At 33.3% G+C, this 24,085-nt stretch overlaps 1 protein-coding gene and 1 pseudogene across 10 annotated transcripts in view; one reads left to right on the forward strand and one right to left on the reverse strand.

Annotated features, from left to right (window-relative positions):
- ZNF280D (zinc finger protein 280D) overlaps positions 1-24,085 on the reverse strand; it is a 109,506-nt gene that overhangs the window by 50,304 nt on the left and 35,117 nt on the right. For 9 of the 10 annotated variants that reach the window (XM_064361323.1, XM_021666217.2, XM_021666216.2 and 6 more), the window contains 7 exons: positions 20,251-20,368; positions 16,303-16,473; positions 16,050-16,159; positions 9,750-9,973; positions 6,232-6,389; positions 5,142-5,242; positions 4,239-4,385 (listed from right to left, as the gene is read on the reverse strand). In XM_064361323.1, the coding sequence (XP_064217393.1) occupies positions 4,239-4,385; positions 5,142-5,242; positions 6,232-6,389; positions 9,750-9,973; positions 16,050-16,159; positions 16,303-16,473; positions 20,251-20,368 (1,029 nt within the window). The remainder of the gene's footprint in view (positions 1-4,238; positions 4,386-5,141; positions 5,243-6,231; positions 6,390-9,749; positions 9,974-16,049; positions 16,160-16,302; positions 16,474-20,250; positions 20,369-24,085) is intronic. The other variant, XM_012443051.2, reaches the window with a different exon arrangement.
- LOC105710643 (large ribosomal subunit protein eL42-like) lies at positions 22,176-22,535 on the forward strand (annotated as a pseudogene).

Below are 24,085 nucleotides of genomic sequence, written 5' to 3' on the forward strand. Positions count from 1 at the left end.
CTTTATAAAATTCAAAGCAACATATAAATATGTGTTACAATTCTATTAATAGCTGCATCTTAAGACTTTTTTTTTTTTAACACAAGGTCTCACTCTGTCACCCAGGCTAGAATGCAGCGGTGTAGTCTTGACTTACTACAGCCTCGATCTCCTAGGCTCTTAGAAGTATTTCAGAAGTGATACACTGGATTACATCACAGGTACGGGCAATTCAAACAAATTCACTTATATGTGTGCAAGGAAGAGGAGAAAAAGGAGAGAAAATTTGACCAAGAAACAGATACGAAAACAAAAGAGCAGGAAAAAAGTTCACCAGAGTTGAGTTCCCAGAAATCTTTTCTCTATATGTAACCACTCAGTTGATTACATCATCCAGTTTCATGGTTTTAAATACCATCTAACCAACCGCCTACTTAACATTACTGCCTGATGTCTAATATGCTTCTCAAATCTACCCAAACAAAACGTACTCAAGATTTCCTTCCTATATCCCTGTTCCCCTCCTAAAAAATCTGTTCCTTCTTCAGTCTTCACCGTCTCAGTACATGAAACTCCATTTTTGCAACTGCTCAAGACAAAACATTTAATCTCTCTCTCTCTTACATCCCATGTCAAACACATTAATAAAATCTGTCAGCTCTACCTTCAAAACCATTCATAATCTTTCCACTTCTCATTACCTCCAACCATTGCTACCATACCGGCCCAAGCCACTTACCACTTAAAAACTTTCTATGTTCTCCCCCTAATGTCCTTTCTTTCCTATGGGCTTTTCTCTTCTTAGCTGCCAGTAATAAAAACATGGCACATCTTTCACATACTTAAAAATGTCTAGTGCCTTTCCAAAGTCTTGGCTGTGGCTTACAAATCTCCACATGAATTGGCCCACATTCTATTGCTAAAACCTCATCTCCTGCTATTCTTCCTTTTATTAATTTACTTGGTTTCAGCCACACTGGCCTCCTTGCTACTTTGTGACCATCCCAGGTATACACTCAATTCACTGACTATATAATGTTACCTCTCCCAGGTAATTCACAAGGCTTACTCCTTTATATCCTTCAGAGAGGCCATGTTTGAGCATCCTTTATACAACACCCTTTTTCTTTATTGCATTTTAGGTTTTGAGATACATGTGAAGAACATGCAAGATTGTTGCATAGGTGCATACGTGGCAGTGTGATTTGCTGCCTTCCTCCCCTTCACCTATATGTGGCATTTCTCCCCATGCTATCCCTCCCCACCTCCCCACCCCCCGCTGTCCCTCCCCTATTTCCCCCCAAAAGACCCCAGTGTGTAGTGCTCCCCTCCCTGTGTCCATGTGTTCTCATTGTTCAACACCCACCTATGAGTGAGAACATGCGGTGCACAACACCCTTTTTTGACCACTCCTCCACTCCTACCACCTCCCCAATCTTTAACACTCCTCATCTTCCACATTTTCCTCCCACAGAACTTATTGCCAGTATATACATTCTAACACACACACACACACACACACACACACCACACACACAAATGTATTATCTTCCTCTAGTATAACGTAAATTCCAGAGGGCACGAACTTGGCTTTGTTCACTGCTATATGATATCTAAAGCAGCCCCTGCCACATAATAAGGCATTCAGTAAGTATTTCTTAACAGAATAGTGAGGCAGAAAAGAGACTAACAGAGAAAATAAATATGAGTAGCATGTGCAATTTAGTTCAAAATATCTACCTTTTCATTGAATGAACATTTGTCCAGAGTCCTGAGGTAGATATATTAATCTACTAGTCCCTTAGTTGGACTCAAGTCTTACACATCTCACTTACATACGCATGCATTTCAATGCACCAAGGGTGATGAAGATAGAACACTGTTTTTTCTAACCCTATGTTCAACAAAAGAAACAGTGATCTATTCCAAGTATAAAGAAATAAATATCAGTATTAATTTTTTTATAAGTATACTATATTGTTTGGGAGACTTGAGAGATTTATATTTAATTCTTACTATATGTAATTTCTACCTTTAGACCTAATGCCAATGTGAAATCCAACTCTGTGGTAGAACAGTAAAAACTTGGACGCTGAAGTCAAACTTTTAACTCAGCCTTTTATTAGACAATGTGACACTAGGCAAATTACTTTCTCTAAAGCTCTGTCTCCTCATCTATAAAACAGAAATAATAATATACATATAGTGGTTGAGAGGATTAAACAAGAAAATGCATGTAAAGTGCCAGCTGCTGCCATAAGGTAAGTAATTAGTGTATGTTAACTGCTTGTTTTATTAAAGCTCTAATGAGCATATTTAACACATCTGGAATTGCTATCAATATTTCTTGAAAGTCACACAAACTGGGTTATTAACTCTAAAATCACTAAAGACATAATATAATCTTTAAAAAAAAGTTACAACTGAGTTCTTCAAAAATAATGGAATGAGGCATGGAGTCAACTATTCTGATTGTCCAATACTTCGGTAATAATGACATCTCAACTACAAGTTTATAATCCCACTCAGCTATGGTTTTCCAGTCTTGTAAATAATTACACAAATTGTAAATACCTTCAAGGATGCCCAATGATCCTTCTTATTAAAACACTGCCTCCTCTTTAATGCTGGCTATCTACCTCCCAGGCGCTCCAAACAAAAAAGAAAACTGGCAGTCATGGCAAGTTAAAACATAAAATGCAGGGCATGATGACTTGCTTATACATCACACAGCCCACATAGTGGGTCGGCAAATCTCTGTCACAGTTATCATTCTTCCCACATCTCTATCTCACTCTATGGTCCAGCAAAGCACCTGGGAAAGATTATTGTTAAAAAACCCCATCATGAACTAGAGCTACTGCCTTATACTTCAGTCTCCTTTTCAAAATTAAACTCCAAAGATGAAATACAGAATATCAGGAACACTGTTTCCCCAACTCTGTTCATCAAGAAACGTTAATAGGCACTGTGCAAATAAAGTGATCAATATTCAAATAAGTTTGGTGAATGATACATACTATATCCTTTCTCGGAGATTTACAATATCCATTGGCATATTAAAAGTTCTGAGAAGTTCTGTTTTAAAAAACAAACAAAACTGTTTGATTTTATAAATCCAGGCACTTAACAAATTTATTTAGCAGTGACGATTTGGGGGAAAATATCTATTAACAACTGAGGGAAGATTGTTGGGGAAACTCTAGAATAGAAGATCTTGCCAGAAACTCTCAAGGATGGGTGGTGGCAGCCCAGTCACAACACAGGTGATCCCAAATTGATCTAGAAATTCTACTTTTATGATCTTTTCCAATTAAAAACTTCAAGTCAATTTCATGATTAACTAACAACTGAAAATGACAGCAAAGTGAGCACCAATGCTGAATAAATTGGCATGTCAATTTAATCAATAATAAGAGAATGCACTGTTTGTAGTGAGTTGGCAAAACTTGAATGCATGCTCAGATTCAGTAAATCCATTGGATTCTAATTTTGGCAAAGGCACTGTTGTTCTTTCAAGCACTCAAGTATAGGATTAGTGTTGCATCAAAATTTTTAGTCCAAACAAAAGATGGTTTAATTGCTTCAGGAAAAGAGCCAATAAGCATAATATCAAAATTCAAGGGAAGGGTACAAGCACTAAGAACAAGCACTGAGTTCCAAAATTATATAGCAAAACTGGTGGAAGCCATCCAGGGAACAAGTGATGATCTAGATATATTTCTCTGGCAGAATTAATACATTGATCAATAAGCGTCACTACTATTCCCATGGTCACACAACTACAAAAGACAATTCCAGGTCAATTATGACAATATGTCTTCTCATAATGATAAGGGGTTAGAAAGTTTGAAGAGCAAAAGGAAAATAAGATTATAAATCCTCTATCTTTTCTTTTTCAGTTCAAACTCATTTTTTCCCCTTGTCCTGAGAACTCTCTTCAAAATCATTCTCATATCTACCTTTAGACCCCAAAATATTAAATCTTTTGGATATTGCACTCACTTTTTTTCCTTCTCAGTCATAGGCTTCCTATTTCTAGCTATCTTTCAGAATTTACATTATTTATGACCCACACCATCACCAGAAAGGAAGTAAGGAAAAGAAGTGGAAATTTCACAAGCAAACATAAAGCTTAAATTAATAGTGTCATTTGGAACCACTTTGCTTCCCTTGCAAAACAAATCTAAAGATGCTCCAAGTCATAATCAGTGTTTTCACTAAGACAAAATAAACAAATAAGAACTGATAAATCTCACCTGATGTTTCATATAATGATGCATATATGGCGTTGCAATTTTAATAACTTTGAGGCAAAATGGACATAGCAAGTTCTTAGTGTTTTCATGGGATGTTCTAAAATGAGTTTCTACATCAGAAAATGATGATGATCTATAATTGCAAACCTAAAAATAGAAAGAAGGCTTAGTTTAACTTGAAAATTTGTAACTGATATGCAGTTACAAAGTAACAATAATTTACAATTTGTCAGGAGAACATTAGGTACTACTAATCTAGCTTTGATGCGTTTGCAGCCAAGAATCTCACTAAGGCAACACCGGAAGATCATCTTTGAGACATTAAATGTAGCTTTCAAAGTTAAGGGATACATCAAAACACAACTAGATCCCCTTCCCTTTATCAGATCTTTTTATCTATCACCTTCTGTCTTGACTTGAATTTTCAAGCTTTGGCAACTCTTGCCCTATAACACGTTTTTCTGCTACATGAAACAGCATTCTCCTTTGGATTATCAATGGCCTCCAGGTTTATGGCAGTGGCAATTTATCTTTTCCTTGCTTTCCTCTTCCTTCAAATTATGCAAAAATGCTTTTGCCAAATGCTTTGCCAAAGCATTTGGTAGGGTTCTTTGTAACTAACAGCACTTTGTATTTCCCTTGTATGCCTACATTCTTCCCTATATAGTACAGTAAGTTCATATGTTTGTTTTGCCACAACAGGATTCATCTTTGTACAGTACAGGGATGAGCAAAACAAACAAAAGCCTGTAGACCAAACCCAGCTTGCTGCCCACCCTCGTATAAGGCATAAGTTATGCCAAGTTCTGCATAAGTTTGCTGACCGCTCTAATAGGCTTAAATTTTATAACCAAAACAACAAACAAACTAAACACTTAAGAAAACAATAAAATGCATGTGTACCTGGCAGACATATGGCATTTCACCAGGTTTATGATTGTCCTTCATATGTTGTAAAAGAACATGTTCTGTTTCAAATGACAATTCACAGATTTTACAAATAGCTAAATGTGGGAGAGAAACAGTATTATAATATTTAAGATATTAATATAAAAATTCATTATATGCATCTATATCAACCATAACAGCAGTAGTGGCAGTCGTCAACAGTTAAGCAGCTTGTTAACTAATTAACTAAGTCCAAAGAACAGTTCTAAGCACTCATATTACCTCACCTACATTAACTCACTTAACTCCTATTAACAATCCTATAAGGAAGGTACTTCTATTATCACCATTATTCAAATATAAAGTAACATGGCTAAAATCTTGTACCTGTATTAAGAGGTAGATCTGGGATTTAAAACCAAGCTATCTTGCTCCAAAATCTGTTTTTTTTTTATTTTGTTTTTGTTTTTTTTGTTTTTGAGATAGTGTCTTGCTCTGTTACCCAGGCTGGAGTACAACTGCATGATCTTGGCTCATTGCAACCTCCGTTTCCTGGGTTCAAGTGATTCTCCTGCCTTAGCTTCCCACATAGGGGGGATGACAGGCATGCATCACCATGACCAGCTAATTTTTGTATTTTTAGTAGAGACGGTTTTGCCATGTTGGCCAGGCTGGTCTTGAACTCCTGGCCTCAAGCGATCTCCGGACATTGGCCTGTCAAAGTGCTGGAATTACAGACATGAGCCATCGAGCCTGGCCTGTGATTTTAAACTACAACTGTAGCTCTGTTTCCTATTAAAGTTTAAATGAAGAGCACTGAATTCATATTTAAAATAAATGATACTAGGCTCCTAATTTAGTCCCCAATATATAATGCACAGGTTATGTCAATGCAGTTACCATAATGAATTATTTGCAAGAGGTACTTTATTATTAGTAACTAATTTTATTTAAAAGTTTGTTTAAAACTTGGCCTTCTCAATTTTGCCCTCAAATTCCAAAGTCTATTTCTTATTTTCATTTTTCTAACAGACTTCTTAAGGTTTTCTTGGTTTATATTATCAAAATCAACAATATGGAATATTTAAATGTATTGGTAACTTACTAGAAAATTCATGGGGGGTATGTGTACTTTCGATGTGACACTGCAACTGAAATGGTGTGGGAAACTGACGGTAGCAGTGCTGGCAGGTGGTATGGTTTTCCCAGCTCTCACTGCTCTGCTTCTCAAGTTCCAAGTGGTGTTTCATGTGGTTCATAAACCTATAAATGGTTGTCAACAAGTGCAAAACTTGAGATTTAAAAACAAAAAGGAAATCTCACAAACAAGAATCTGAACCTAAATCTTAAAAATATAAATGTATTACTCTTAATTATCAAAAGTCTTAAAGTTGTGTAGGAAAGTATGCACTTTTAAATAATCATTTTCTTTAAGTGGCTAAATAAAGATCTTTTTATCTTTGCTTTAAAATAATTCATTAATGTAATTAATCTGAAAGATCACCAATCTGATATAACTCAATCATTAATTCAGATTATTTTTTAAAAATTTAGATAAAATAGTAGGCTTCTGATCCATATTTGAAATCCTATTTACATTTTAAAATAAAATACTAAAAGAAAGGAAACCCTGTCACCAAAGGCAGCTATAGTGTCAGGAGGAAATCTTTTAAGGCTTTGAAAATATACAATAGATTCCAGCTGCTTAAATGACAAATTAGTGGTATTTTTTACTTGTATCTTGGTTTCTAAATGCATGTAATAGCAGTTTTAATGCCTACAATTACAAGAACCTTTTGTTTTATTTAATGATACTGGTTTACTGTTAGCACAGACTGTTCATCTTAACTTGCAGACAGTGCCCTTTGTAGGCAACATACATTTTTCAGTTTTACATTCTGCTACTTCAGCTTCCCTAAAAGGCTTCTTCTGAGCAGGAACTACAACCTTCAGTGGCAGAGGGTGCAATATAAATGGTAACACTTATTTAAAAGAGCTTACTGAAGTTATTTGCTGAATTTGAGAGTAAAGTTATTCAATAAAAACTGTAATTTTTTAGACTAGGTCAACTGTTAACAATTATTCACTTTGAGTCCCTAAAAGAAATCATCTTGAAACTAAGTGATAATGCCATCGATCTGGATAGCAATCATCATGAAGATTATAATATATGTCTCTTTTCACAAATTTACAGCACTGCTTCTCTTTAGAGTGGGCTATGATACACCTTGAAATATCCTTTCCTCCTTTGGTTTTAACACCAGCTCTACAAATGCCTACAGAAAATCCTGGTCTTGGTTAAATATTTACATATAGAGTAATGGTCATAAGCCATTAAACTTTCAGCTCACAACTTTCACCACTTAAAGTCTATTAACATAAAATGATCTCTTAACCAATTCACTTTTTCCCAATTATTAAATGAGTTCCATTAGGAGCTCATACTTCTCAACACAACAGAAATTAGGGAAACAGCAAAACCTCTTGCAAGGATGTTCACAGAACAAGATAAATCTAACTATTTTTAGTGACACTCAATGTAGGAAAAAAACCTTATACCACAGTGTGTTGATAAGGCAGAGAACAAAAATGCTGAGCTATCAATTTCTTATTCTCTATAAATATCAAGTTGCCTTCCTAGTTTTTACTGGTAAAGTAAAATATTATATAATACATTTAACTTCTTTGTTCATTAGGTGTTTACCATTAAAGTAACATTTACTAAATGATCAGTAGTTTTAAAAATGTTCAATTCCTGGATATTATCAGATACAGTTCTCTTAAAATCTGTAAATATTCTGAAAATCTAGACATATGTAGCTAGTCTTCACAAACAATAACAAAAAATGAATTTTTCATTTTATTTTGAGACATCTTCACTCTGTTGCCCAGGCTGGAGTGCAGAGGCATGATCACAGCTCACTGCAGCCTTAACCTCCCACCTCAGCCCCCCAAGTAGCTGGGACCACAGGTGCATGTTACCACGCCCAGCTAACTTTTGTATTTTTTCTGGAGATGAGGTTTCACTGTGTTCCCCAGGCTGGTCTCGAACTCCTTTGCTAAAGCAATTATCTGCCTCAGTCTCCCAAAGTGCTGGGATTACAGGCGTGAACCACCAGGCCCAGCCTCATTTTCGTGTTTGATATTAAATGCGCTAATCTTAAAGGAAAAGCCAAAAAAAACTATTGAGAAATAACTTATAATCCCATATTTCAATACAAGAAATTAAGTCAATGAATCACATTGCTCTGCATTTTACCATATTTGCTAACATGATTTTCTGATGTCATGTTATCATGGTGGTAGAGTTCTACTGCAACACTGTTTCTGTGTTTTATCTCAAAATACCATTTCCCTTCTGTTAAACTACTGCAACCATTAGCTATTGATGGCTCTTGAAGCTTGATAAAAGGAGGTAAGGAAATAAGAAAACTCATATAAAACAAGATAAATGTGAAAGAACTTTGAAAATTATAAAGCACTATCATAAAGAAACAATTAATAATTGTTATAGGTATATATCACCACGTATTTCAAGATTTTATGTATGCTTCTTTTTGAACCCACAAACTCACAGGAAAATAAATAAATGCTGAACTCAGAAGTAACTATAGGTGTTTTGAAATGCTAATTACAGATGATAGTTACCAAGAATAAACACAAGGCGTAAGTATATGAATATGCTTGTACACACATGCACAAACACACTACAGATTACTTTGAAATGCACCCAAAAAATCAAATAGTTCTAAGAAGGATGAAGAGATACATAATAAAGCAAGTATAGTAAAATGTTAACAGTAAAATCAAAGTGGTAAGTGTACAAGGGTCCAATGTGAAATTTTCAAAACTGCTTAATATTTGAAAATTTTTATAGTAAAGTGATAGACAAAACCTTATCGAATATAAATACCAGGCTACATAATCAGCAAATAATATCATTTAATATCTTATTTTTCTCTTGTTACTAATTTATATAGAATGATAGTTTCAAAGATTACAACTCAATGATTATGAAGTGTAAATTTCTAATATTTAAAGCATTCATATAAAAATCTTCAAAATTCTACTGAGGGAATTAAATCTCTAATTTTTAAAGGTGTTAAATTTTAAAATCAAACCAGACATGTTTCCTAGAACTGATACATCTCTAAAACAGGTAACTTTTCCTGCAAGATGAATGTTCTAAAAATTATAAATATAAATTGAAAGATTTGAGCATTACAAAGATTAGTGTGGAGGAGCTCAAACTGGACAAACATAAAGTGGTTCTTCTTAAAATGTGAAGAAATATAAAATTTCAAAGGCAACTAGAAAATAAAAAATGTCTAATAAAAATTCAAAGATCACTACTAAAACAGAAAAAAGAAGTTTATTTTGTCTTAAGTTAAAATGAACTTTGTCCTTTCTTAAGCTATGTGAAAGAAATACTGGATCCAAGAGTCAAACTCCACAACACAAGAAAGGACAAAAGCTTTTCAAAAAGAGAACCTGTCTTTATTCTTAGTAGAAAGTATTAAAATTGCTTACCTAGAATAGCATAGAAAACACAAGATAAAGGTATAACGTTTTTATTTGCAGCATTTCAATTTTCAATAAAAATAAAAATAAGTATTTACATACCTAATGTTATTTTTTAGAATTTTCAAGCAACTGAAGCATTTAAAGGTTGTGTGAGTCTTCTGTTCTTCCTGGACATCTCCTTCATGTTTTCCATAATAAAAGTCATTAACTAACATGATCAATTTTCCTTTCTCTGAATCAATAGTTGTGTTTTTATTTACTGTACTTGAAAATTCTGTTTTAGCCAGTCCCAAAAAGTTATTTATCATGTCTGGACAACAGTACTGAAAGAGAAAAAAAAAAAAATACAAGCCTTACTTATTCTTTAAAAAAACACATACCAAAAAGCGATTGTGTGTTTACAGCTAAGGCCAGACCATTAAAACTATGCTTGTAATATATCTGGAAAAATAGTCACCAAAAATTTGTGGTGCATATACATATTCTAAAAATTCAAATAATAAACACCTATTATCTCAATTTAAAAATTCAAAAAGAAATGAGAAACCCTACAACCAAGACATGGCTGTAGTTCTAACAGCTTTATGCTTGCAATTTGCCTTTTTAGATGTAAATATTTAATAATAATTTGTTCCTTAACCAAAAATCATTTATCTCACGTCCATGTCAAGATGTACAGAAAGAAAATATTTATATGCTTTGATGTATGTATTTAATTATCAAGTGATATACAAAATTTCATAAAGCCTGGTTGGGGAATAATTATAATATACAAAAATTATATAATATAGAATAGTCTCCCTAATTAGAAATGTGGATAATCTTATGTCCCAAATGTAAAACTGTCAAATTATACTGTACAGTCTATAAACATTAACGATTACTCTAAAATACCTATAAATTATGAAACCCACAATAAATGATAAATTACTGCTGCTCTTGTATTTTTTAACAGAAAAGTAGGATAGGCTCAGATTTTTTAAATAAACAAACTTTGCTCACAGAGTACCTTTTAAACAGTGTTTCATATCTCTATAAAAGAGCTGAATAATAAACCACTGACAACCAAGAACAGACAACAAGGTGCAGTGAATTTACGTGGAGGATTTAATCATTGAGAAAAGCAAAGTATCCTTGTTTATCAAAAAAACAAATAGGCAACTTAAGAAATGAGAACCAAGCTTAGCCTTAAGGTTTTATAGGAGGATAAAGTAAGCTACGCAGGGGCATGGCTGAGCTATGATACAATATCAACTGGTCATCTTTTATTCAGCCCTAGTACCTTTCCGTGCCATTAATAGACCTTCACTACAACTCCTCATTTATCCCTTATTTTTACATTCGGCAAGTATTAAATATGTACTTTAATACCATATACTATAGTGTGACAAATATCAGACATCATCTGTCTATCATTCTTACCTTTACTCCTCCTAGTATACAGACCATGTTCTGTTGCTTTGTTACTGCCCTAAAAACTTAGGTAGGTTTTTCAGAGCAAAGGAGGGGAGATCCTATTTTTATAGTAAAATAGGACTTCTCATGTGAACATCTACATCAGTCAACATTTTCCCCTTTTCCTTCTAGGATTCATCCAAAAGTCACACAACCAAATTCCACAAATTGGTTTATCATTGAAACTAAGAGTCAGACAAAATCCACAGACTCCATAATATATGAAAGCACTACCCAAAGCAGCCAACATCAGGCAGATGGCATTTAGCTAGAAGTAAACCAGAGAAGTAAAGAGGACTCAGTGGTAACGGTTATTAAAGGGACAGTAAAAATATACACGTTAAAGCTGAAACACATGCTGTGAATCACAAAGGTAGATCCTTTGTTTGCAAAAACAGGTGCAGAAACTGGGGCAACGAGGATGGTAGCAGAAGTACCCCAGACCCGATTCAGTACAGAAAAGCAGAAAGGCAGTGTGCTACATAAAGAATCAGACACACAAGTCACAATTGCAGGAAGCTTCCTGCCCAGCAAAAAGCTGTTTAAACCAGCTAGCAAGCTGTGAGACTATCCTGGCAACCTATGCTTCCTCCTAAAAGAAGCTTGTATAAAACAGCTGGCCCAAGAAAATCCAACTTGTTAAACACAATAGGAATTCACATCTAAACAAAAATACTGTATAATAAAAGAAGGCAAATAACCAAAAAATGTAAAATTCCAACAAAAACATCAGAAATATGTTGTCATGGAGCAGATGTAGATGAAAAAAGTAGCCACAAATTTTAAAAACATAATGAAGCAGTTGTCTCTATTTGGAAGACCACAAAGCAAGAAGAGATGCCAAGACAATAAGACATTTAGAAGGAAAAAAAAGGAGTGGCAAAATCAAGGGTGAAAGTATAGGAAAAAAAATAAAATCAGAGACATGAAGAGAAATTACGAAGGAATACAGTGGTGAGCAGACATTGCAAATGAAATAAAGAAAACAGACTTCAGTAGGAGAAAAGTCAATTTTAAAAAATTAAGGATTAGGGAAAAAAATTATGTATGCCAGGCAAAGAAGATAAAACAAATTCATATTGAAGATGACACTGTATGGAATAAATATTAAATACAATTCAAATCAAGTGTGCTAAACCCAAATATGCACATTGAAAGAACAAGGTGTATGCCAGAGAGGATTCACTCAAAATTCCCAATACCAAGTTATATCATTAAAAAATTATCAGTCTTCAAAACATAAAGAATGTAGACAACCAAAAAGCTATAGACAGTCAAACAAAAAGATGAAACCACTTATAAAAGGCAAAGTAATTCAGCTTGTCCCAGATTCCTCAACAGCAACACTGAATACTAGAAAAAGGGAGCTACGCCAACAAAATCCTGATAGTGGGATTCGATTTACTTTATGTAAGGCCAAACTGTCTTTCCAGAATGGACTATAGTCAAATTGCTTTGAACATGAACGACCTCACAGAAAAAAGTTTTCAGACTCTTCCTAAATGAAATTACTGCAGAATGAACTTCAGCCAAACAGAAAACCAAATAAACCATTACAAAAACACTGATGATGAACACTAGATACATTTACTGTAGAAAAAGATCCAAAAAAATATGACATAAGGTTTAAAAAAATGTAATGTCATATGCCCTGAAAATGGAAAAATAGTACAACCAATAAATAAAAGTTGGGAGAGGATAAAAGAACAAAGAGTGTGAGGTCAAGAGTTCACAGACTGCCTCACATATAGTAGCAGTTCATCAAGGAGTACCAGAGCCACCAAATAAAGTAATACAGGTACAGGCATTTTAATAGCAAAGGTAAACAAACGCTCAGGCAATATTGACTAAAATCAGTTAGCAAAAGACAAACATGGGTAGGTTAAAAACAGGAAGTTTTATGCTACTTTAATCTTTCCTCATAGAAAAGAACAGTAGAGAATGGATAATGGAATAGAAGACAAGTGGAGTTAACATTAAAATCAGAGAGATAACCAGGAGAACAAAACTACAGCTACACACACATAAAGCAATCACACTGTGAAAGGCTTTTAAAAGAGAAAGGATTAATGAAAAATTTTAACAGAGCTAAAACCAAATAAACCTATCATACTGGTAAATCTAAACCCATTACTAAAAGAAGAGATTTCACATAGGATCACAAAAGAAAAGTCAACTTTGCTCAAAGCAAAAGGCACACCTAAAACAAAGTAATTCAGAAGAGTTAAAAATAGAAGAATAAACAAAGAATACACCAGGCAAATGGAAACCATAACAGGGGTTGTGAGCCTAACATCACAGTAGAATTTGGGCTGAAAGGCACTAAACGTTAAGACCAAGAAAGGGATATTTAATTAAAATGCTAAAGTATACATTCACAATACAGTTATTTCATTTTATTTTTGAGATGGAGTTTCACTCTGTTGCCCAGGCAGGAATGCAGTGATGCCATCTCAGATCACTGCAACCTCCGCCTCCCAGGTTCAAGTGATTCTCCCTGCCTCAGTCTCCCAAGTAGCTGGGACTACAGGCATGTGTCACCACGTCAGGCTAGTATTTTATATTTTTAGTAGAGATGGGGTTTCACCATGTTGGCCAGGCTGGTCTCAAATTCCTGGACTCAAATGATTCCCTGGCCTCAGCCTCCCAAAGTGTTGGGATTACAGGCGTGAGCCACGACGCTTGGCCTCACAATACAGTTCTAAAAATTAGATTCTTCTATATCATAAACAACAGCAACAGCTTTGAAACAAAATTGCAAAATATGAAAGAAAACACTGATAATGAAAGATGTGGCTTGAAATGTGGTGTTTCTCAATCCAGGACAGATCAAGTGGACTAAATGGAAGCGAAGACACAGAAATATAAATATAATTAATAAGGTATATTTGGTTGATAAATAGCAAATTCCATACCCCAAAACAGAAATAATATACCTATTTTCAAGTTTCCATATAATATTAAAATACCCGCTACACTTCACAAAAAAAAAGGTATTTATGAAAGCTTGATGTTTACCATTAAAGAAACTGAGTTTTAAAAGCTAGTTATGCCAGTTAATTGGTTATACAACAAGAAAAATATCTCAAAGAATTTTCTAAGGATTAATGAAATAATGTATTTAAACCTTAGTATTGTATCTGATACATGGTCTTAGATAAATATATTTTTCTTATTGTTATAGAATATTTGATAATTTAAATATTTTTCCATTGAAAGAAAACATTATTTGTATGCTAGTCTTCTTCCATCTATCTATAATAACAGCAAAAAATCATTTACAAATAATCTAAGAATCATATTTTCAAAATAAAAGTTATTATAATATTAAAACTTTAACTGATGCATAAACATATATAAACTAGAAAAAGTCCCCACAGATTTAAACTTTCCCTTCCTAGATTTGGAGACTATTCTTTCAAGATTTCCTTATGCTATAAACACAAATATTGTTCAATTTTATCTTCAACCTAGTTCAGTTGTAAGAAATACAATTTCTTACAATGACAGAGATACTTTCCTTATTTAAAATGTCATAGTGTTTTATGAAATTAATACGAAAATTCTACAAAGTTTTGGTGGTTTCTACTAGAATTACAAACCATGAAGTAACACACAAAAGCCACATTTTGGAGAAAACTGCCATTCTCTCCAGGTGCAAAAGTATATATAACATGCTACAATTTCTGTACGAAATAGAAAATAAGAACATTCATGTTTACTTGTACAAGCAGATAAACTAATAAAAAATTACTTTCTTCGAGTCATACTAGGAACCAGGTAAAAAAGACAACAAGGTAAGATTCTTCACTTTCATTTCTTTGTAGGCTTTTTAGTTTTGAATCATGTGACTGTATTATTCCCTACTAAAAAAATTAAATAGATAACTTAAAAATAGTCTTTTTTTCATCTGTAAAGCAAAACATAAAAAAATCAGAAATCTCATCAAAACATTACATAGAACAGGAAAACTGAAAGTACCTCTACAGGATAATTATCCTGTAAGACCAAAGCACAAAGTGCAGTCCAGGGCTATACTCTGACAGTAAGGATAGACCAAACACAGTTGTGTACATGAATAAGAAGACTGTATTTAGAATTTCTTAAGCTCCCTTATTTTTTTCTACTTTTTTGTAAAATGTTGAATTTCAATAAAAATGTGTAAACCTCTGAAATAGCAAAAACTTTTTCTAAGTTACTTCTTTGCCACTGTACCAAGCTCCTTCCGTCTTTCCTTATATAATCTACATCTTTTTTTCTGATTTTTTTCTCCCTTCCTGTCATTTATACTGGGCACGTAAGGAGAGTACAACACAGCAGGATACTACAATATCTACTAAAATACTTTAAGCATTACCTAAACCTCATACTTCATTAGTACTTTGAACATTTCTTAAAACCTAAATTCAAGGGCTTCCTGCACCAATAAAAAGCTCAAATTAATTTATACAATTATATGAACTATATTCTAGACTGAATTAAAACAATTATTTCATATGAAACGCTCCAACATTTCGAGTTTATACTTGAGCGTTAAAAATTAAAACGTAAAACTCAGATTTTCATTGTGTAATGTGACATGCATATGTTAACATTACACAAAAATAAGGTAACAATTTTTAAGTTATATGCGAAAGTAAATACATCATAAAATGCCTGTTTTATAAGTTTAAAGAGTATGACCTAATAAATTAATCTGATTAATACATTTTTATTTAGAATTAAAATAAAATAAACATTCATTATATTACATACAACCTTAAGTTTTAAAATTTGATGATTTATAAGGAATTTTAGAATCTATATAATCATTATGAATGTAAATTTTTACTTAAATGGAAATGCCAATGAGATTATTTCTGGACAAACCATTAATTTCTGTTATCATGAATATTTTTAGAAATGTGCAAACTTTTTACAAATTAAATAATGAAAGAGTTTTACCTTCATGTGATTTTTCAAAGGATCCAAAAGATTGAAATGAATATTGCACTTTGGACAAGCTCTTGGAAAAGGCGTTCCATTTTTAGATTGATTTGATGTGGTATTTGCACCTAAAATAAATTCAGAACATTTATGATTCAAATTCATCACTTTTTAACCTTGAAACTAATAATACATTTAAAAATTATAACCATTTCTAAAATGTATGTATAAATACTATAATTTCTTTTTACATACCAGATTTCATATTTACCTTTTGCTGACATAGCCTGGGAAGATGTCACTGAAGGAGATTTAACTGAAGGTAATGCAACTGAGGAATTTGCTCCAGAAACACTTTCGCTAGGCTTCGGTTTCTTTGGATTAACATTATTAACTTCAGAAGTAGAAGGACGCTTTGATAAAAATGAACTTTCATTCATACCTACGTGATTTAAATAGTGAGAAAATATTTTTTAAAATTAGGATATTATTTACATCTGAGTAAAAATACTTTGGAGCTAAATTAAAGGTAATATAATTAAATTATCATATCATGACAATAATGATAAAACTTGATGTGATCCAAACTCAAGGGTATAAAGAAATTGCACATATGTTTATCAAGGACTACATATATTTAAATAATTTAGAAAATAATCCCTCGATGAAAGAAAATTCTAAATATGGCTTCAAATAAAGCAACATGTAAATAGCTATTTTAAAGGGAGCCAGATCAAAATATTCCAACCAAAAAAAAAAGTATACTATGAATAAGTTCTGACAAATGTGCATTTACTACATTAGAGTTTGTAAAAACACAAGTATCTGTTTCAAAAATTTAGAGATACTTTTAAGATGCTTTTTTTATTTAACAACTTAAAATGTCTAATGGAAATTTAGTTCTTTTCCTACCTAACAAACTGAAGACTGGTCTACTCTCACGGCTTTGGGTGGTATTATCCATTTATCGCTATGGTGGAAATAACTAATCTTGAATGATAATACTTCATTCATGCCGGGCGCGGTGGCTCACGCCTGTAATCCCAGCACTTTGGGAGGCCGAGGCGGGTGGATCACGAGGTCAAGAGATCGAGACCATCCTGGTCAACATGGTGAAACCCCGTCTCTACTAAAAATACAAAAAATTAGCTGGGCACGGTGGCGCGTGCCTGTAATCCCAGCTACTCAGGAGGCTGAGGCAGGAGAATTGCCTGAACCCAGGAGGCGGAGGTTGCGGTGAGCCGAGATCGCGCCATTGCACTCCAGCCTGGGTAACAAGAGCGAAACTCCGTCTCAAAAAAAAAAAAAAAAAAAAAAAAAAAAAAATACTTCATTCATTTATATGAAAGGACACATAATGGAAATAGTAAGTATAATGATTTTCACACTATGTTCCCCAGAGATTAATGAGTCCACTTTAGAGAATATATTGAACATGTCTAACAGAGAAACTCTTTTGTTTTATTAAAATTTTGCATTAAAAATTTGTTTATATAAGGATTTCATTCCGAAAAATACTTTCCCATTTGAAAACCATAATGTTAAGGCTAAAGGATTTTAGTTTTATTTAATGCATTCACAAGAGAAATGAGGATATCCAGGCTATAACAAGGCTCAAAAGTCTTTTTCTGAAAATAACATACAACTGTACTTTGTAAAAGAGATTCTAAAACTGTACATCATATTTTAACTCTCCCAACTGTACATTAAAAGTAGAAATGGTAAGGTAAATATATTAGAAATATTCTAGGCTTTTAAGTCAGACAAGTTCAAATCCACACCTTGTCACTCTCTGGTATGTATACTTAGCTTTATTAATTTCTCTATGCCTCAGTTTCCTCTTTTATAAAATAATTTATAATACCCTATTTTACAGAGCTGCTTTAAGGCCAAACAAGATAATGTACTTACAGCACCCAAGAAAACATCTGTAACACAGAAAGAACTCAATCATAAATTACAGCTGTTGGCCAGGTGCGGTGGCTCAAGCCTGTAATCCCAGCACTTTGGGAGGCCGAAGCAGGTGGATCATGAGGTCAAGAGATCAAGACCATCCTGGTCAACATGGTGAAACCCCGTCTCTACTAATACAAAAAATTAGCTGGGCATGGTGGCGCGTGCCTGTAATCCCAGCTACTCAGGAGGCTGAGGCAGGAGAATTGTCTGAACCCAGGAGGCGGAGGTTGCGGTGAGCCGAGATCGCGCCATTGCACTCCAGCCTGGGTAACAAGAGCGAAACTCCGTCTCAAAAAAAAAAAAAAAAATTACAGCTGTTTTCATTACTAACAAAATATTTTATATTTAACTTATTTTAGAGGGGAAAAATATTATAATAGATTCACCTGTCAACCTTTTAATAAGAGCAACCATTCCAGCAAAATAAACAGTCTTATACTACTTGGTTTCTCTGTTTAATCCTTTTGAGATAACATAAAAACGACTTTTTTCCATCTTCAAAATACTCAATTACTGATAGATATACTGTAGGTACACGGGAAAGATTCTGGGTAATCCCATTCACATTCTTGTGAGATGTTTAAGTTACTTGAAAAACCAAGGAATGCTGGAATTCTGAATTAAGCATCTGATTATATAGCAGGCTGGACAGCAAAAATAGATTGCTTTAAGATTTTTAAAATAAGAAATCTGAAGATTAAACAAAATCACTCTGTATTTGTTTTAAATTTTGATGCTTTAACTTATTTATCTCTGTTGTGTTTGGCTTGTGCTACACCCTACCCTCAACACTTCTCTCTCCGCTGGCAAAATCCTATTCTCATTCAAGATTTAGCTCAAATCCAGTCTTCTCCAAACCCCCATAATCTCCCTAGATGGTAGTCTGTTAATCATGTTACTGAACATGTAGCACATATCATTAATAATAACTGTGTTGTCAAGTCTTTTAAAGCTTATACTGTATTCTCACATTTCACTTGGATTTGGGCATTAAAAAATCCCTGAGCAAAGTAGAGCAGGAATTAAAATTACATGTCCAAATGAATGGTTCCAGATGTGAAGAATGAATGCATTATACAAAAAAAATTAAAATCTCCCTTTTAACAATATGAGAAAATCAAAGTGGTTATGTAACTTAATAGAGACTACAAAAATCTTAAGAATAGAGAATCAAATCATCCTACTTACTGCTCAGGCTAAAGTCCCAACACTTACAGGAATAACAGGAATCATTATTTCTCCTTATTCCCAAGAAGTTTCATGAATTCAGACTTTTTCTATGAATAAAGACTATATGCTTTATGAAACTAGACTTAAGACAACTATATTTTCTCCCTGTTTCTTTTGATTCTTAACTATTTCACAAACCAGATTGTTACTAAATAATTAACTGACACCCAGAGAGGTGAATAACAAATCAAGTATTATCAAAATGGAAAAACAGTCTAAGTTTATAATAAAAGTTAGTATTACTATTACAAAAACTGGGAGACAGTTTGGTACATTCTTCACACTAATCTGTTAGTAAATCTAAAAATTCCAAAAAATCATGTATATGTCTATTTAGTCAAATATTTGAATAGATACAAATTGCTAATATACAAAGAGTAATTGCCTTGATTTTTCAATTAGATAAAATTCTTTTATAGTACACTAATTTATTTTAGATTAATGAAAAACTTTGTTATAGTATACAATCAAAGAACCTTAAATGTTGTTCAACAGGGAAAGTTCATTAATCCTTCAATGTACATTCAATGAGTACTTACTATGTGCAAATCACTATTTATTGTGGGCAGTTTATAATACCACCTTATAATCATATTCCACTATTATGCTGAAACAATATATTAGAATAGAAAGACATTAAACTAATTAAGAAATAACTATAACCATGTATTTTTCAAACTTAGTGTCCATAGAAACTAATCCTTTTTTTTTTTTAACAGAGTATTTAGGCTACCTGAGAAGTTTTCTAACTCACAGAAATTATTTTAATATTTCTCAACTATGGTTAGCTCCAAGTGAGAATGAGCTTAAAGTTGGTTACTTAATAGGAAGAAATAAAATATTCTGTCATTAAATAGGATTTTACAGAAAATTACCCAAGAAAGGTATTCAAGAACTGCTAGTGACATTCCACCTTACAATACATGATACACTTCCCACAAGGGAGGGGCTTCAAAACAGAAAGCCAATCTCACATGCATATTCATCAAGTTTCTTTTCATAATCTTTATGAAAAAAAAATACTAAAACCAACCTGCTATAGAAAGTGTTGGTCTCCCTTGGTAATGTGATAACCCTGTATCCTGGGTCAAGTCAAACAGTAACTCTGACGACTTATTAGACACAACTCGTGATGAGTTTGTTATATAACCCTGTTAAATAGTTCAAAGGAAAAATAATACATTTATTCAACAGTTAAAATTATTTCAATATAATTATATATATATTATGTAATTTTATATAATTATATAAGAATTTTATTCTGTAGACTTTTATAAAAGTAAACTTAATTGCTTGCCCAATATTCTAAGGAAACCCTTTGATGACTCAATTATTAATAAGTTAATAACACAAAGATAATTGCTACTTTGCCAAAATTATCATCTACTGAAACTGAAAGCAAGCTATTATTTAGAGTAGGTTTACCACTGGCTAGAAAACTACAATGGGGGAAAAATTCTTAGTCCAACTTTTTCAAGGTAAAGAAATATAAACCAACTTTATATCAATAAGATTGATACCCTATAAATAACTTCTAAAGACGCAGTATCCCCATTAAAGGGCAAATAATAGAACTTAGCAAAATCTTTGGGCAAAAGCAAGGAGAAAAATAAAAACCATATTGATGTGATAAAAAAAAATTAAAAGCTTCTATGCCTTTAAAAACCCCACATCTGAGATATCAGGGCAAACAAATAGAATCAATCTACAGTATTGTGCATCAGTGTTATGGATGAATATATCACATAATTTGAATTTTGAAATCATCTTTATTGGAGAAATGTATAAGCTATACGTCAGAAGGGGAAAAAATGGGCCCCACACGTTCCATCATCCCATAGAAAGCCATGGCAGGCCAGGAATCTTCTGTCTCATCAGTCAAATACAAAAGCATCAGGTCAGTAGAGTGAACAAATAAGAATGCCAGGCAGACAGGGTTTAGAATAGAAGTTGTTTATAGAAGTAATTTGGGCCAGCCGTCCTGTTCCTGGAGGTCTCCGGATGCAAAGGAAGTTTTAGCCCTTCCATCAGGAGAAAGGGTGGTCCAAACTAAAAGGAAGATCTTAAGAGAGGAGTGAAAAGTATGAGATGAATGATAATGTGGTCAAGTATAAAGCAGTATAAATGTACAATATATATGAGCATACATATATATTTAGTGTACATAATTATGGAAAGTATGGTCAATATAATTTAGGGACATATACTCCAATATTATAATACATTAAATATAGTGTTACACACATACACAAATATACTCCAATACTATTAATACTTCTAAAAGATACTCATTGTGGAAAATAAGCTCTCAGAGTGACTTTTGGGCCATTCTACATGTCATAATATATAACAAGAAAAGTTTCAAGACTAATAATGATTAAAAATTAAAGGAAAAAAAGACCATCCGTTTAGGAAAAATATGGGCAAAAGACACAAACTAAGAGAATTCAGAAATACAAATGAACAACACATACAAAATACCTTTTTTCCAAATTACTAGCCAAAGAAATGCAAATAATAACAACAGCAATGTTTAACGAATAAATTGGCATGTTACCATAATATCTACTATAAAATTAATTAATTAGCCACTACTCTTAAAATTGTCAAGGTAATGGAAGACAAAGAAAGAATGAATTAACTAGAAAATAGAGTAGACTAAAAAGAAATAACTGCAAGGTGGGATTCTGAATAAGATACTGGGCAGGAAAAAGAACATTAATGGGAAAACTGATGAAATTCCAGTAAGGTCTACAGTTGAATTAATGTTAATTACCCAGTAGTGATAAAATGTTAATATAAGGAAAAACTGGGTACGGGGTATATGAAAACTGTTTGTACTATTTTTTCTGTGTCTAAGATTAGTTTGAATCAAAAAGTAATGATAGCATTCACTATTGGCAAAGTAGAGCTCATATTTTAGCATAATTTATCTGATTAAAAACTTTGGCAGTAGCTATGAAAGCCTTCAAAAGGTTCACCTCTGCTCTCCGTGCCGGTAGCGGTCACGTTCCTAAAACCTGCCAGACTTTCTGTAAGAAGTGTGGCAAGCACCAACCCCACAAAGTGACACTGTACAAGAAGGGCAAGGATTCTCTGTATGCCCAGGGAAAGCGGTGTTATGACAGGAAGCAGAGTGGCTAGGGTGGGCAAACCAAGCCAATTTTCCGGACAAAGGCTAAAACTACAAAGAAGATTGTGCTAACGCTTGAGTGCGTTGAGCCCAACTGCAGACCTAAGAGAATGCTGGCTATTAAAAGATGCAAGCATTTTGAACTGGGAGGAGATAAGAGAAAAGGCCAAGTGATCCAGTTCTAAGTGTCATCTTTTCTTTTATGAAGACAATAAAATCTTGAGTTTATGTTCAAAAAAATTAAAAAGGTTCACCTTTTATCTATTCCATTTTTAATAATTTATGGTAATGAAATAAAAATGTTTAAGGGAAATTTAATTATAACAGCAAAACAATTATAACCTGTATGTCTAACAATGGAGAAATTATTAAACTGATAAACTACTGTGCAAAAAAATCACTTTATTTTTCTTTTTTGAGACATCATCTCACTCTGTCTCCAGGTTGGAGCGCAGCAGTGCAATCTTGGCTCACTGTAACCTCTGCCTCCCGGGTTCAAGCGATTCTCCTGCCTCAGCTTCCTGAGCAGCTGGGACAGTCATGTGCCACCATGCCCAGCTAATTTTTGTATTTTTAGTACAATCCTGTTGTACTAAAAATAGTATTTAAAAATTGCATTTTTAGTATAATCCTGTTGTACTAAAAGTAGTATTTAAATATTTTCAGTATATCCTGTTGGCCAAATGGTCTCGATCTCTTGACCTCATGATCCGCCCACCTCGGCCTCCCAAAGTGCTAGGATTACAAGCATGAGTCACTGCGCCCGGCCAAATTAACACTTTTTTTTAAGGAATACCCAGTGACATGTTCCTAGTAGAATATTCAATAATAAAAGAGAAATACGTATTTGCATATCCTATATGGTCCTCTTCTCACTTTTCCAAAATCTGTCCCAAAATACGTATTATTTTATAAGAGAAATATAAAGGTTTTATTATTATAAATTAAGGAATATTTAAGTTTTAAGAATTTGGCTTTGTTACCAATTTTCTACTGACATGGGTTTGTTAAGAAGTTATGGAAATAAGCTATTAACGCAACTCAAACTACTCCTAGAATCTGAGGCCTAATAGGTAGATGTAGGCATTTGGGCTTTAACACATAGCATTTTTTTTTAAATCATAATGCCCTATGATTTAACAGTAATAAAACATAATCTTACTTCAAAGTAAACATTTTCTCCAAATATTTGTGAAATAATGGAACAGTTACTTCTGAGTTTCAAGTAATTTACCTTTCAAACTGAAATCATAGCCACAGTTGTTTGTTTTAAATGTACGTGCTCTTCATGGTACATGTATCATATCAAGCAGCTATCACAGTAATACTAATAAAGACCTAATACTATTCCCCATTTTATAAATAGGTAAACTAAGGTTAGGTGTGGTCAAGCAAGGCTCCCAGTGCAGCCCCACTTGCTGCTAATGGAGCTGGAATTAGACACCAGGTCTGACTGATTACAAAGCCCATGCCCTTAAGATATATCACATTGACTTTCTAGGTGATAATAATGTATCCCATCCCTGCCAACCTGAAAGTGATGTTGAGATACATTTCATGAAAAGTAAAATCACAAACACAAAATGACATAAAATGAAAAACTACTAATTATAATTTATTAAAATAGCTTCCAAAAGTCAGAGAAAAGTCTCTTAACCAGGATTCTCAATTTATTCCAGGATACACCTCTTTCATTCTTAACTTGAACTGTGCAGTAGAATTACACTTGAAGAGT

This window comes from Aotus nancymaae, unplaced genomic scaffold (genome assembly GCF_030222135.1).
Source record: "Aotus nancymaae isolate 86718 unplaced genomic scaffold, 86718_ANA_hifiasm-v0.15.2.pri h1tg000041l, whole genome shotgun sequence".
In the NCBI taxonomy this organism is placed as follows: domain Eukaryota; kingdom Metazoa; phylum Chordata; class Mammalia; order Primates; family Aotidae; genus Aotus; species Aotus nancymaae.